At 29.7% G+C, this 16,227-nt stretch overlaps 2 protein-coding genes across 3 annotated transcripts in view; both read left to right on the top strand.

Moving 5' to 3' along the window:
• The first annotated feature begins 60 nt into the window (after positions 1–60).
• LOC130671748 (poly(A)-specific ribonuclease PARN-like) lies at positions 61–8,049 on the top strand. 2 transcript variants are annotated; one of them, XM_057475819.1, is made up of 11 exons: positions 61–263; positions 342–555; positions 618–893; positions 970–1,252; positions 1,319–1,667; positions 1,747–1,816; positions 1,931–1,986; positions 2,071–2,157; positions 2,234–2,468; positions 6,913–7,010; positions 7,854–8,049. In XM_057475819.1, the coding sequence occupies exons 1-11, from the start codon at positions 245–247 to the stop codon at positions 7,931–7,933; spliced, it is 1,767 nt and encodes a 588-aa protein (XP_057331802.1). In that variant the 5' UTR covers positions 61–244; the 3' UTR covers positions 7,934–8,049. The 2 variants fall into 2 exon arrangements, with proteins under 2 accessions (XP_057331802.1, XP_057331803.1); XM_057475820.1 differs by lacking the exons at positions 6,913–7,010; positions 7,854–8,049 and adding an exon at positions 4,744–6,207.
• A 92-nt stretch (positions 8,050–8,141) lies between these two features.
• The window catches only part of LOC130671752 (protein cortex-like), a 30,000-nt gene continuing 21,914 nt past the window's right edge, over positions 8,142–16,227 (top strand). Inside the window, exon 1 of the mRNA XM_057475824.1 lies at positions 8,142–8,365. Within this exon, the coding sequence (XP_057331807.1) occupies positions 8,258–8,365 (108 nt within the window). The 5' untranslated portion in view covers positions 8,142–8,257. The remainder of the gene's footprint in view (positions 8,366–16,227) is intronic.

Below are 16,227 nucleotides of genomic sequence, written 5' to 3'. Positions count from 1 at the left end.
AAAATTTTAAATAATATGTCGGTATGTTACTGTCACTGTAGGTATTAATATTTACTATATTTTTTCCTCACCAGAGGGTAGACTTTGTATATATTATATTAATAAAACTATAGACATATAAAAATAATAATTGTCAACATCAATAATGCCCAAGCCTAAGTCACATTGTAGTTTATATTTTGGCTTATTCTTTATCTGCTCCAGTAAATTCATGTTATTTATTTGTTAAATATTTATTAATACAATGGAAGTAACACGTACAAGTAAGTTTTGATTAATTAAATAAACATAATCTTAAATTGATTATAATTATTGTTTCTTTTTTTTAAATTAAAATATAGATTTTCAACAAGTTTTAAGTGAGCTTGATCTAGTACTGAAAGATGCAACATTTTTAGCAATTGATGGAGAATTTACAGGATTAAATTCAGGACCTGACGCAAAACCATTTGATACTCCATCACAATATTATAAAAAATTGAAATCCGGTTCAATGGATTTTTTGCTTGTACAATTTGGTCTTTCAGTTTTTACATTTGATGCACAGACAAATCAGTAAATATACATTATAATTTTAAAATAAATTTATTTATTAGTTAAATATAAAATGATTACAGGTATAGTCAAAGGTCTTATAACTTTTATGTATTTCCAAGACCATTAAATAGACTGGCACCAGATTCTCGATTTATGTGTCAAGCATCATCAATTATATTTTTAGCATCTCAGGGATTTGATTTTAATAAATTATTTAGAGAGGGTATACCTTATTTGACAACAAGTGATGAAGATAAATTGAAAAATAAATTGAGTGAGAGACAGAAAGCCAGAGAAGATGGTTTAGAATTGATACCTATTTCAGATGATGACAAACCTCAAATCGAGGAGATTTGGTAAGTTTTTTTTTTCTTTCTCATTATTATCATTATTAATAAACTTAATTTATTTTTAAATTTTAAATGTCAATAGTACAAAAATACAAGACTTTGTAAATTCTTGTGAGGAAGAAATAACGCTAAATAGATGTAATGCTTATATTAGAAGAATTATACATCAAGAAGTACGACTTCGATGGCCTAATAAGATCAGAGTTGAGGGTAAAGTTGATGGTACAACACAGAGTTTGATTGTATATAAAATGGGTAGTAAAGAAGAAGAGAAAAAAAAAGAGAATGAGAGACGTGAAAAAGAAAAAGATGAATTACAAGAAGCAGTTGGACTAAGTCTGCTTTTGAGGAAAATTGCTGATTCGGTATATTATTATTATTTTTTTTATTTGGTTTAATTATAAAACTAAAAATAATTTTAATATTTTCAGAATAAATTGATAGTTGGACATAATATGCTTTTAGATCTTTGTCATATAGTCCATCAATTTTTCGGTCCACTACCTGATTCTTACAAAGAATTTAAATTATTAATTCACAATTTATTTCCCAATCTAATGGATACTAAGGTACTCTCACAGGCACCTCATTTTAAAGATCATATTCCCTCAACTGTATTGAATTATATGCTAGAGAGTATAAGTAAACCACCATTTTCGTTACCTCAAATAATTCCTGTGGAAAATACAAGTTATAGTACCACTAGTGAAACATATCATGAAGCTGGTTTTGATGCATATATTACTGGACTTTGTTTTATTGCAATGGCCAATTATCTTGGTAAAAAATTTATCTCATCGCTAAATATAATTAAATAACTTTAAATCTAATTATCTACTTTATTTTCTCTTATTTTTAGGATCATTAGAACCAACGCCAGTTTCAACGGTGCTTCCTGGTTCAGATTTATTGTTACCTTTTATCAACAAGTGATGATTATCATTTATATATTTTTAATTATATTTATTGATAGGTCAATTCTTTAATTTATTTTTTTTTCTTTTTCTTTTCTTTTCTTTTTTTTTTTTTTTTTTTTCGTGTAGATTGACCATGCTCAGATTAAAAGATTTTTCTTACATAAATCTTGTTGGAAATGACCGTAAGTATATATACAAATAATTTATTTATAACAATACTTAATTGTTATTGTCAATTATTAATATAAAATTAATTTTATTTACAGCTCAACCAACTAGGAACCATGTCTTTCATGTGATATTTCCAAAAGAGTGGAAAACAAGTAATTTACAACAACTTTTTGCTCCATTCGGTAAATTTATTATTAATTCAAGTAATAATAATAATAATAATAATAATAATAATAATAATAACAATGATTATTTTAGGAGGTGCTTATATATCATGGTTAACAGATACAACGGCCTATGCAGGATTAAATTGTCGTGAAAAAGTCCCGATGTTACTTAAAAAATTAAAGAAAAAAAAAAATCGTTTGGGAGGTGCTCAGATCAGCACTTATGCACATCATCAAGAGCTACTTGATTTGCCATTGTCACCAAAGAATGTAGAAGAAGAAAAAGGAGAAAAAGGAGATCGTAAACGAAAGCAACCACCGACTGAGTAAGTTAATGATAATAAAAATAATTAACTAATAATTTTATATTAATAACAATAATAATAACAATAATAATAATAATGATAATGATAATCATCAGATGATACGTTATTTAAATCATTTGTTAAACTAATGTAAATTTAGTGGATGAGAGAGTATGTTGTTATCATCAGGCGTACTTGGAGAACGTGATAATGATAATATTAATTTAATGCTCTCTTTTCTTATTCACATTCTCTCATTCTTAGTATATAATTTTTAACATTTTCTTGTGAGTTTCCTGTACAAGTAACTATTTGCATAGTGCTGTTGACTCCAAGTCGGAATTAATGGCCATTGCGTGGCTTGTTACACGTGTTTTTAATGCGATGTACATCTTTGCATCAGAGCAGTTTTAATTTCTTTTTCAAATATTTTTTATTGATATTATTATTATTATTATTATTATTATTATTATTATTATTATTATTATTATTATTATTGTTATGTTTCTTTCAAGTTGAAAAGTTTCTATTTCTGATTCTTAAAATGTACATAACAGCATTGCTGGTCAAATACGTGTGAGTTTGTCACTGGGACTGTTTATTTATTTGTTTGAAAGTTGAGTTTGATTTTATTATGAAACAAAATGTTGCATTGAAATCTAGATCATTATATTTTATACAAATTGAATGATTTATGCATACACATATACACCGAGCATCATCTACATATGCGATAAAACAAACACACTTTATTTGTTACATCTTTTCTCTTTTCTTCAGATATAAATTTTTTTTAATTTACTCACCTTTTCAACCCCATAAATGTATATATATATTTTCCTTTTTTTTAATTATTAATTATTTATTATTTTAATCGTAACATCTTGGTTATTATAATTAGTATTAGATTGGAGTTGGTCTTGAGATTAATCTTATAAATAAAATAAACAACAAGACGAAGGGAAAATGAATGAGAAGGAGAGGTACAACTTTTATAGAACAAGTCGAGACGTAATAAAAGTACGCCTAATTATCGCGCTCATTACGGTACAAACGAGCCGCATTGCCCACGTGCGAATAAAACCAACATCAACACTGTGCGCCAAGTATTAGAGTTTGATTAGAATAATGCAACATGCAACTCGGATAACGTAGCGTGGCGAGAGCTTTGCTGCACTCTGGAATGTAAATGCAGACGAGTCTTGCATGTACACTTTTCCTTTGCTATATATATATATATATATATGAATCACACACGATTAGACACACGCCCCCCGTATAAACCACTACGGCTAAGAAATAATGTTTTGATTTTAAAACCTGAGCATTCACATTTTGCTCTTACTCTATTATTCATACACTTAAGCTAATACTACAAGAGTACTCTAATTAGCTTTTACAATAATAATAATAGTCGTAACAACAATTATTTTTATTATGTTTATTTATATTTATTTTTACCAGTATTGAATTAAAGAATAAAATGTGGAAAAAAAAGTAACAGAAAATAAGAAATGAACATGATCCGATGGAATCTTGTTGAACCTCGAGTGGAGTTGATCGTTTTCCTCGTTGGGACAACAAGAGAAAAGTATTAGAGACTCGGTTTGTGAGCGCATATATCACTTGCTCAAGTTGGTACCGATGCATCACACATACGATACGAGGGTAATTTATTTTATTTTATTTTTGACTCGAATCGTCAGATTTAAATTGTTGTTTTAAGATATTTTCGATTGGAATTGGATGAAAGACAAAAGGAGAAGGATTTTGATTTTTTTTATGAGAGAATTAGGCGGCTAAGGTTAAGCTGAGACAGTAAATTTATTTATTTAAATTTATTTCAATACTTGATTATGTTAAAAAGTCTTAAACTCGATATTGTACTATCGAACTCGTTAACACCGCGTAGTACTGGTAGTCTCAGTTTTATTGCGTGTGCTAACCCGTACTCGGACTCGTTATCCAAACGTTATCTTACGCGTGAGACGCTCTTACATTTATGTATGCATGTTATATATACAAGCACTAATACTATCGCAAGCAACAACAACATCAACAACATTAACAACATCAACAGAGAACCTTTAAGCTAATTCGTATACGATTTCATGTTGTTATCATGCTAAATTTTTATTATTACTTATTATAGTATAAAACAGTCTCTAATGATAAACTGTTTAATGTACCTTCCGAATGCAAGTGTTGTATTAATAATTTACCTTTATTAATTACTATAATAACAATAATTACTATTTTTGTTTTATATATATATTTAATATTTTTTATTTTACAGCTAATAATGATTGTAGGGTTATTAAGGATGGCAATAAAAAGAGACATATGCTAAAGGTGTGGTGTGGTGTAGTGTGGTATGGTGTAGTGGCTAAGACTTTCATGCATAATATCGGGATAGTAAAGAGCCAACTTGGATATAAAGAAAGAGAGAACGAGAGAAAAAGAGAAAACGAGATAAAGAGAAAGAGAGAAAAAAGCGGTGATGCTGATGCTGATTCTGATGCTTCTGCTGTAACCCGCATCTCGGCTACGCCCTCGGGATCGCGCGTAATGAGTTCTACACGCTTTTAATATTTTTCCCTTTCTCTTTCTCGATTTAATATTTTATAATTTTTAATTTTTAATTTTTTACCGTTGTTTGCCTGTTTATAATCTGATACAGGTAGACACTTACCGACTATGGCGCCCTACCGTAATCAACGCTGAGTTTTAAAACTTACTTAATTGTTAAAACTCTCAATCAAACGATATTAATAATACAAACAAAGATAGAGAATACTCAAAAAAAGAGAGATAAAATGTTATTGTAGTATTATATATTTTTTATAAATTTATAAAAATTCACCAATCATCAATTGAAACTAACACACTTTTATATTTTATTATGTTCATTCAATTAATGATATTATTGTAATTATTATTATTATTATTAAGATAAAATATTTATTATTATACAAAGGCAAGGATAAACATTCAACACTTGAAAATTACAATGGATTATCACTATATATAGCTGTATAGTTGTAGTATAAAAAAGAAATTTATATTTGTATATAATTACAAGATACAAGACACCACGTAGGCGCCTCATTAACTCTTAATTCTCAATACTTTGTTTTTATTTTATCAGGGTGAGTGCATGATCCTTTATCTAATGGTAAGCAACACACAAACCACCACGTACTTGTCACGTACTTGCTCGTTAACGAAAAGTAACGCCTAGACACTCCAGACACTTGAGACACTCTGGTAGACAACTATTACAAAGACAATAACATTAATTGCATTTCCATCAGTGAAACTTTAATAAGAACTACTCGTTAAAAACAACTACACGAATTAATTTCAAGTGGATATATACTTTTATTTATTTTTAAAAAATATAAAATTTCCGAAATACTCATTACAGTATAAGTATAAGAAATTATAGGAGAGGAATATAAAAGGAATATGAGAGGAGTGACTGGTACAGAGGCAATGGCTTCTGGCTACCCGCTGCTTATTTTCTCTTTACCTCTCGTCGTTTCCACCTACTCCATTCGCTTCGCGTCCTGCTCAAAGATGTTAAAAAAATTTTTGCTAATTTACCGTTCACCTTCGCACTCGTGTACATGCTCCATGCAAACATGAAAACCTCCTGTAAATAACTCGAGAGGAAACAACAGAAATTAACTAGATTTTTTTTTATTTTATATTTTGTTGTTGTTGACATTAGGAAGGAATAAAATTAATGATTATTCAGGATTTATTTATTGACTAGTCTTGTTTGTTATACAGTCTTACTATGTAAGATATTTTAGATGTTGTATTTTAAAAGGTCTTGAGTTTGGAATTTGAGGAAAAGAGATTTAATTAATCTTGTAACGACTGTAAGCTCATGAAGATTGAATCGAGTTGTTGTAGCGAGATATATATATATATTTATATGGTGCGTAGTGCATGCGTGCGAATCCCGGGCAGTGAGTTTTGAATATTCATAAAGATTGGTGTGCATTAAGATTGGCGCTGGTACTGGTACTTGTACTGGTACTGGTACTGTTGCAGTTGATGTTGTAGCAACATTTCCGTATATAAAACATACGTACGTCAAGGGCCCTGGTGCCCTGAATAAATCTCGCATTGGCTATGAAACTTTCAACTTTAATACTGGTGTGGATGTAACTGCGGCTGTAGCTGCAACGGCTGCTAGGACTAAGACTGTTGGTATTCAAGTACGACGGAGCAGCACGCTATCATTTTTATGTGTTATTTTAAATGGATAACATGGTCCACAGTTGTTGGGCCAACTTGTTAAGTTACTGACCCGTAAACACCTCATGTCAGTTTTATGATTTACTATTTTATATTTTATTACCAGTAAATTATTACTATTATTGTTATTATTATTATTATTATTATTATTATCATTATATAAATATATATTTTTTTTGTATATTGTGTTTTACAGAAGCTCCAAGTATTGGTCGTTGAGTAATAATCAGTGGGATGATAATCAGCCAGCAGTTAAGAATAATGATGGCAATGACGGTTGGGAGTTTGTATCAGGTAATAATTTCATTGAAATATTCAAAACAATTTTTAATATATTTAAGAATATTGATATTAAACAAAAATTTTTTGTAATTATGTTTATAATTATTGCTGCTATTTTTATTTATTTTTTTCCATTAAATTAAACTGCTGTGTAAAATAATTTTACCAGAAAATTAAATCTTATTTTATGGCCATTATTTTTATTTTTATCATTATTATTATTTAGTTATTTTTCTTACGGGCCACGTGCTTGCTATGATTTTTTCCTACTGATAATAGAATACTATTTCTGATGGTATATGTGTGAGTGCTGAGTGTGTGGACACCTCATTGACTGTTAAGTAGAAAAAATGATTAGCTTTAAGAGGATAATTAAGTGCGAACAAGAGTAAAGTTAATTAAGAAAACGTCGGCTATGGTATCATGTATATATATATATATACCTGTGTCTACTTCTTAGAGATTGTAGTATTCTTGTCGTAAACTTTTGCGAGGCGGCGATTAATTGCAGTGATTAGAAGTCATGATAGACAGAGATCCTCAGACGACAACAACAACAACAACAACAACAACAGCAACAGCTTTGTATGATAGTATACAGAACGGCTTTTCCAACTTAACCATGTTATTTATTGCTACTACAGTATTTAAGTGGGCATTTGTATTAGTATGTTTGTCTTGTTTTCTATTTGTATAATATTTTTTTTCTACTTGTACCTAATGGCGACAATAATTATATGTAACGATTAGAGAACTATTTTTCTAACAAGTTATAACTTAATTATTATTTAAGTAAAGATGATAATTCAGTACGATCATGTGGGTTATTTATAGCTCATTATTTTTTTTGTGCAGGTAAACGAAAACGAAGAAATAATGAATTTGCCAATGATAAAAACGAAGAAAAACAAGAGAATGACAGTGGACCAAAATAATTATTTTACATACTTAATTATGTATTTTCAGATAAATTATCAAAGAGAACAACTCATTTCAAATTATTTTATTTGAATAGACAATAAACAAACAAGAAAATTTTAAGAATTAATGAAGATAATTTAAATCCCTTAATCCCTTAAAATTAAATAAAATTTAATTGTTATGTTTGAAATGAAAAATTTTCAGTTTTAATTTAATCGTTGACCAGTAAACGTCGTTAAAATTTTAATGCCTGAAAATAAAAATTTATAATTATTTAATTAAAACTAGTGAATTTTTATAAATTAATACCTTAATAATTACATAAATTTATTTAAATAATGTTGAGAAGTGATTTAGGAGAAATACCAAGTGCTCTTCCTCAATTTCGTGGGAACATCTCTACAGGATTACATCAAACATGTTTGTTAGGAAAAAATTTAACAATGGTAAGTAGCATAATTTAAAAATTTATTTTATTAAGTGGTGATTATCGTTGGACACTTTTGGGATTTCTAAGGGCATTGCATTAATTACAAACAAGGCACATGCCGCATAGAAACCCCACCTCTGCCTCAACAAATTATTCAATTTTTATCTTTAAATAATCCCTAGATAATTATTTATTCATAGTTATTTATAAAACTCGGTATGTTAAAAACATAACGAGGTATTTTAAGATTTTTTAGTATGAAACTTGTGGTTGCATGTATAAAATTCTTTGCATCGATAGTCGGCTGATTAATAGTCGTTATTATTTGATATCTTATAGAACGGCATAGCGCAGCAATATAAAATCGTGTAATAAGCTCTTTTAGCAACATATTTATTATAATTTAAGCTGTTGTTGTTGTTGTTGTTGATGTTGTTGTTAATGTGTATAAGATTTCTATAAGATTTCATAATTGGGTTCGGTCAGTTGAACCGATTAATATACCGATGAATTACTGTTCAGCTTGATAGTAGCTGTGTCGGTATTACGGTTCATGTGTTATTGCATTTAATCGATGCATCACAGATAAGATAAAAGCCTTAGCTTTAAGGTGAAAGGAGTGGTTCAAAACTTGGTGCTGAGAAAAAAAAAAAAAATAATAAAAAATGAAAGAGAGAGAGAGGAAGAACTCAATTAAATCGAATAGCATTGCCGATGACTCGCAAATTTCATGGAGGATTATTCCATCTCCGTGAGTTTATCTTATTCCCTGGTATATATAAATATATACCTTTTATTCTTCTATATATATATTATTATGTTTTTTATCCACGTCTATACATATGCAGTTATCGATATATTTATGATTATTTTTTAGATAATTATGATAAAACCTGTAATCGGAAATAGAAAAAGAAAATGTTGTAAATTCAGCAATATACTATCTCATGATCGTATTCTTAATTGCTAATTATTTATCCAAAGTGCCGAGGCAGTTTAATGATAAAAGATTAAAAGAAGAAATAAGTAAATAAAATTAAACAACGTTATCCTCTTTCACGCTTATCGTCTCAGTTACTTTTTCCTGTTCGTTAACGACGCCTAGCTCGCATATAATTGTGTCGCTCTCTGAAAATAACTCAGATTTAGAATATCCTTATGGACTTTTAATTCATACCGATTATTTTAACTTTTTATTTATTTCCAAAATAAATATAAACTTAAATTAGTTTAAATGTTAATAGTTCCAACCCTTTTATTCCATCTTTCGAGTTATTTCTCAGCTTGTGGGTACTTTCGTACTTTGAGAAATAATATCAGATAGCAGATTCGCGCGGGACCTTTTGCTTCAATTGTCAAGCGGTTTCTCTATATAATTTATTTTAAGTCGGTCCATGTTCTCTGAAACATAATGTTTATTTTTTTTTTTTTATAAATAATATAAATTTATAAAATAAAAATGAGCTGACGAGTAGAGTGTACCAGAGGTAACTTGGGACTTAGCAGGCCAGTAGAATTTAATAGCAGTCACCACGGGACCACTAAGGCCCAAATCAACCCTAGTTACCATTATATATTATTTAAAATTTAAACATAAATACATTTTAATAAATTTAAGCATAAGTGTATTTGAGGTCAAGTGAGTTGTTATTTATCTAGAATAATCCCTGGAAAGAATCAGATGGCAAGATAAGTCGAGTAAAGTATTGTATAGTATATGTAAATGTAACCGTGGACTTTGGATTTGTTGATATAGCCAGAAGTGGTCGATTCTTTGGTTCAAGGCACGATACCTACGATACCCACGATACCGAAGCATATCGCTGACGATTATCGGAATTCAGAATTCCAGCGGCTATACTATTTATTGCGCGTGACACGACGCACTTATGGACAAGAAAGTTTACCATTGGTAGAAGGAAGGGATTATTTACTATCCTTTACAATAAATAAACTTCAAGGGCCTACTATATACATATGCATAAATATACCTTGCTTTTTTCCCTTTCCCTTCTCAGATTTTATTATTTTACAAGATAACTAGAGATTATAAATTTATTGTAAAACAACAGACAAGGGCTCAACACTGTCAACTATATATATATATATATAGAAAAAACTGATAACAAGTTTAATTTATATTTGCTAATGAATAATAATTTGAAAGTATATCTATTGGTGATGATTGCAAACCGGTAGCTTTTATAATATATCAAGATAAAAATTATAAAATAAAATAATAATAAAAAGAAGGAATAAGACGAACAAGTATATACGGAATATGTCTGGGCATTAATATATGTGGTACGTAGCTACTGGAGTAATGGAGTAAATGTTTGTGCAGCAGATTATTATTCGATTGCACGCGCACTATCTAATACCGGCAACTATCGACTTACTTACGATTATGCTCCTCAACTAAATGCGCCCAGTGGATATAAAATAAAATATATATCAAAGTAAATGGTAGAAAAGGAGAAAATGCTTATTTTTTATTTTATTTTACTTATTCTTTAATAAATTTTAATGATGCCGTAATAATAATTATAAAAGTTTAATAATTATAATTGCCCATTGAGATAAGTATAGATTTCAAGCGATAATTTTCCTGATGCATATATAATGCATAAGTATCTTCGAGATAATTATAGACACTTTAATTTATTTTATAGTTATTAAATAGATATATATATATATATATATAGTTTTTTAATGGCTACAACATTTGATACTCACACGCAAGCGCATTTACAAGTCGAATCGCGCACGAAAAAGCGTCTGTCGTTTATGTATAATATACATATATATATATATATATTTATATATCTACATATAGATGTATCTATATCTATATCTACATATATAAATATATATCACTCGCACCATTTTTCAGAATTTTCTCATCTTGATCACTCACTGATGTTTTGTTACTTGATATGACGTTTTAAATCTCTCGCACACACAATTCTTATGTATATTATTGTAACAATAGTATAATTTTATTAAGCTAGCTGAACTATTTGAATATATTGATCACAGAATTGTAAAATTAACGATAAATATGACGTTTAGTTGGAACTGCATCATATCCGCAGCATCGTTTTTTAACGCACGTTCACGATAAAATGAGACATGGGATGGTGTTAGGTAAAAGTGTGTGTGCGAGTAGAATGTGTGTAGACTATGGGTAAATGGAGTGATGGCCAGGGTATAGAGGGACTCAGTAACAAGGGGGAAATGAGAGCACAAAAAAATAAAAGAGAGAGAGAGAGAAAAATCGATGGAGCTCAGGCTGCTCTCGGCAACCCTTTTCATATTTTTATTTTTTTTTCCCTCTGGATAAAAATGAACGATTAGCATATATATATATATGTTGTTTTTTGTTGGCCACACCCTTCGAGCATCCCTATCGGCGGCGACCTATGGGCTCCGTAGATTGCTGTTGAGAAGTTGCTATGGCGGGATTTACTTAAACTTTAGGTTGTTACATTGAGACTGGGAGTAGAGAGGCTGGGAACGAAAGGCGGAGAGAAACTCCAAGGGGTGGAAACCCTTAGGGGTGTGAGTTTATTCTTAGAATAGAAAAAATAGAAGACGTGATGGCTGACTCATAACATCTCTTACTACTGCCCATACAAAAATTTAAATTCAATCACCACATTGGATATGAATTGATTGGCTATTAGAATTAACTTTTATTTTTTTCTTAAATAAAAATAAATATTTCTTGACATTTTTATAGTGGCATCAGCAAATAAATAAATAACATTATAAATATACCTCTTGCTCTTTAGTATAATATATGGGATGTGAGAGAAGACAATTAGCTCTCATGAGCTGCCGCTGCTACTACTACTACTACTACTACTACTACTCCAGTACTGCTGCTGCAATCTGTGTAGTTAAGCATATACTTTTTATACACCGAGTCTCAAATAAACTCGTCAAGTCAGTTGCAATCTTTTTTTCTTTCCTCTAGGTCGGCCGCTGTAAAATAAAAATAATAAATATAAATATATGTATATGTATAGAAAATTTCAAATAAAACATTAAACCCGACGATAAAGCAATTATAGACTTACATATCACATATACATATATAGTCATACAGATTACTTTTATTTGTTTATAGTACTTAGTTATTTAAGTACATATATCATACATGTAATAAATTATTTTTATAAGCATGAAAAGTTACATATAGTCATGAATTTCTTGCTATCCTTTTTTTTTTATTTATTTTTTGTTTATCTATTCAATCCATAAAAAACTAGCAATACAATTATGTATATACATATAAATCCTGCACAAAAGTATATATATATATGTATAAGAATATTGATTATGAATTGCATGTATTGACGTCAAATCAAAGTGACAATCCTGAGCTTGAGTAAAGTGTACTGAGGAGCACAGCAGATTATGCTTCTTGGTATAGCTACGGATTTGCAATTACTGTATGCGCCGGGGTAAATAATATAATATATATATATATATATATATATAGGGATACAGCGCACTGCTGGTGCAATATAATAAGAGTGTGTGCTGCTGCTGGCTACATAGATATTACATATATATATATATAAAGACAGGGCAAGATGGTTGATCCGTAAATGGCGAGAGGAAGAAAAGTGGGCAGAGGAGACGTCGTCCCCGAGTGATTTAGCGATCGGAGGCTCACGGGTGGCGCGCCTTGCGATTTCTTGATCTTATATGTATATATATATATAAAGAGAAGAAATAGCTGTAGAAGAGCCGCGATCCGATTTATTTAACTGCATCATCGTATTTCATTTATTTTTATCTCTCTTTAAATGTATACAAGGTATATACTACTGTCTTGTTTCCTCGGTTCATTTTAAAGTGACGCGAGTAACGAACCAAGTTAAAACAAAGTCTTGAGGAAAATTGATACGGTGCATAGTAACGAGTAGAGTAACCCCGGCCACACCAGGCCAGAACAGCCCAGAATATAATATCTGTGCAAGTTGCTGGCTGCTGACTACTGATGGTGTCAGATCAGTATTACTTTGCCTTCAAGAGTAACACTACCAGCCATCAAAATAAATATCTTTATATATAAATATGTATATATACATTCCATTCAACAGTCCAATCATCAAAACTATATATATACAATTATATACATGTCATTTATGCTGTTGTACCTATTTATTTTTAAATTTAACGATAAATATTTCTTTTTTTTTGTTTTTTATTGAACCAATTGCAATAGTGGATTTATTGTGTGACAAGCAAATCATTAACCGTTATAATTTATAATAATATGCATACTATTGTCTGATGAATTTACTAATTAATAAGAACGATATATTGACTGTTATTTTGATAAATCTCTCTCATTATTATTTTCTTGATTTTTATGTGGGTTACATATTATACTTTAGATATATGTATGTATATATAATATAAAAAATATATTATATACTATCTACTGAGAAAGCTTTTTAAGATACACTACGAGATCTACATAAGAGGACAAAGTCGTGATGATGATACCCATCTAATGTGCCCCCGAATTAATAGATAATAATAATAATAATGCATTAATATTATTTATCGTGGTAGGCATAAGGTCATAAGTCGAATCAAGAACTCGAATACCTGTAGCACCAGTAGCTTATCATTATTATTATTATCCTTATCATTATTGCATTTAGCAGTAGACCATATAATTGTAAGACATTGCTCTTAGTTTATTATAATCAGTCTTCATTCATTTTATTTGTCATTGTTATATAAATAAATATATATTTATCGCTTTGGCTCTGGTAAAAATATATATATATATATATATATATATATATATGAGGATTGGGGTTGTCAAGCTAGCGTCCGGTTTTTCATCCGCTGTTGCACTGCAGGTTATTGATGCTGGTTACCGGTTGTTAGACGTAGTTTAGCCGCCGTTGCTTATTTCTATAATACTGCTTCAGGCCCAACTTAATGCTTTCAACGGTTATTAATTATTAAGTGGACAAAAAATAATAAATATTTTTAATTTACTACTACTGACATAAACATTGGTTCTAATATTAGCTGAGGAACGTTTTTCCATCAGTAGTCGCTGTCACTAATCACTAATATAGTTCTGTGTATGTACACTACGCATAGGTCCGGATTTTATTAATTGATTGACTCTGAGACATCAATAAAAAGAATATTATGTGTTTATAAACACGAATGGCGCGACTCTCTGGGGATTATTGTCTTTCAGTTATATTTATTATTGTTATTATTATTAACTCTGGATCATTTGTGAATTTATTTAATGTAAGATTTTATCTTGAATGAAATAAATTTTATAATAATTAATCTTTTTTATTATATTAGTTTAAAATTAACGTTAGATCATCATCAGTTAAAATGCTATGAATTTCCTGGTTATCCAACGGCGGGTGTCCAATTATCGTTTCTTCGTGTCGTATGTCGTCGTTAATTCTTGTCTATAGAATATATATATACACGAATAAATTCTCTTGCGCGTAGTCTAGCTCTTTTATTTTAGATTGATTTTGTTCAACATGCCACAATAAGACAGCCATTATTCTTTATTCATTCAGCTTGCACACACACACACACACGCACACTATTTCTTATAGTGTCTATAAGATCTAGATGATGTATACAGTCTACATGGTGTCAGTAATTTACAATTATAGCTCACATACATAAATAATAATAATAATAATAATAATATTATTTAACCTTTCACCTGATATAAATACATAATACTGGTATAAGTTGTTTTTCCCTTTTTTTTTTAAATATTTACTAACTGGTTCGCGAATGAATTTTAGTGTTATCATCTTAAAGTTGACGCTGATAAGAGACTCTCAATAAATACTTGGTTAATGGATCTAGAAGCCAACAATGCAACATATGCGGAAGTTCGGACAAGAAAATAATGTAAAAAAAAAAAATTAAAGAGCTGGAGCAGACGAAGCATGAGAAGCTATCGCATTCATTACACGTTATCTCTTGACTCCTTACTGGCTACCGCGGCATTTTCTTCTCCTTCTTCTTCTTCTTCTTCGTCGTCTTCTTTTTCGTCTCATTCTTAGTCTTATTCTTGTTGCTATTATTTTTTACTTGGCTGTATCCTACATTTCATTTTGATCCTTTTAATCAGTACACATAAAGTAGAACCAAGTCAACTAAACATACTTCTGCTTTAGTTTATATCATCTATTACCTGTTCTATCAGTTTTATCTCGTAACTTATAATACTTTTTTGTACCAAGAAAGTTAATTTTTAGTAGCTTTGTTCTCAGTATAGAAAAAAAAAATCCAAGTAAGGTAACAAAACACAGAAGAGCTCTTGAAAGGGCATCAGAAAATAAAATGAGATAAGTGGTTGATTATATATAATCCTCAAGGTACAAGTGAATCTACGGTGATATGATTACAGCACACACATACAATTGAAAGCTTGACTTTACGATCTCGTATATACTGTTTGTGTGCTATAATAAAGCCAGAAAGTATACACCAGGAAGCCCGATTACAGGTCTTGACAACTTCCATTAACCTTGAATTTAATCGGATTTTTAGAATTCATTCAACCGTGCTCGTTTACATATGTGATAAGAGAGTTTTAATATATGTATATATATATTTATCTGAACACTCTAACCATTTTCAATAATTCATTCTTTATATACTATTTATTTTTACATAGAAATAACAGTTTCAACGAAACAGTACATTCAGTTGTAGCTGCTACTGTTAATAGTCAAGATAAGTAAAAAAAAAAAAAAAACCAATAGTGCACCTGCGTGTAAATAATCCAACAATATTAACCACCTTTGTGGTTTCGTTATATTTTTTTTTATTATTAATATCAACAAGTAA

This window comes from Microplitis mediator, chromosome 7 (assembly GCF_029852145.1).
Source record: "Microplitis mediator isolate UGA2020A chromosome 7, iyMicMedi2.1, whole genome shotgun sequence".
NCBI classification, from domain to species: domain Eukaryota; kingdom Metazoa; phylum Arthropoda; class Insecta; order Hymenoptera; family Braconidae; genus Microplitis; species Microplitis mediator.
This window is presented reverse-complemented; position numbering and strand designations above follow the sequence as displayed.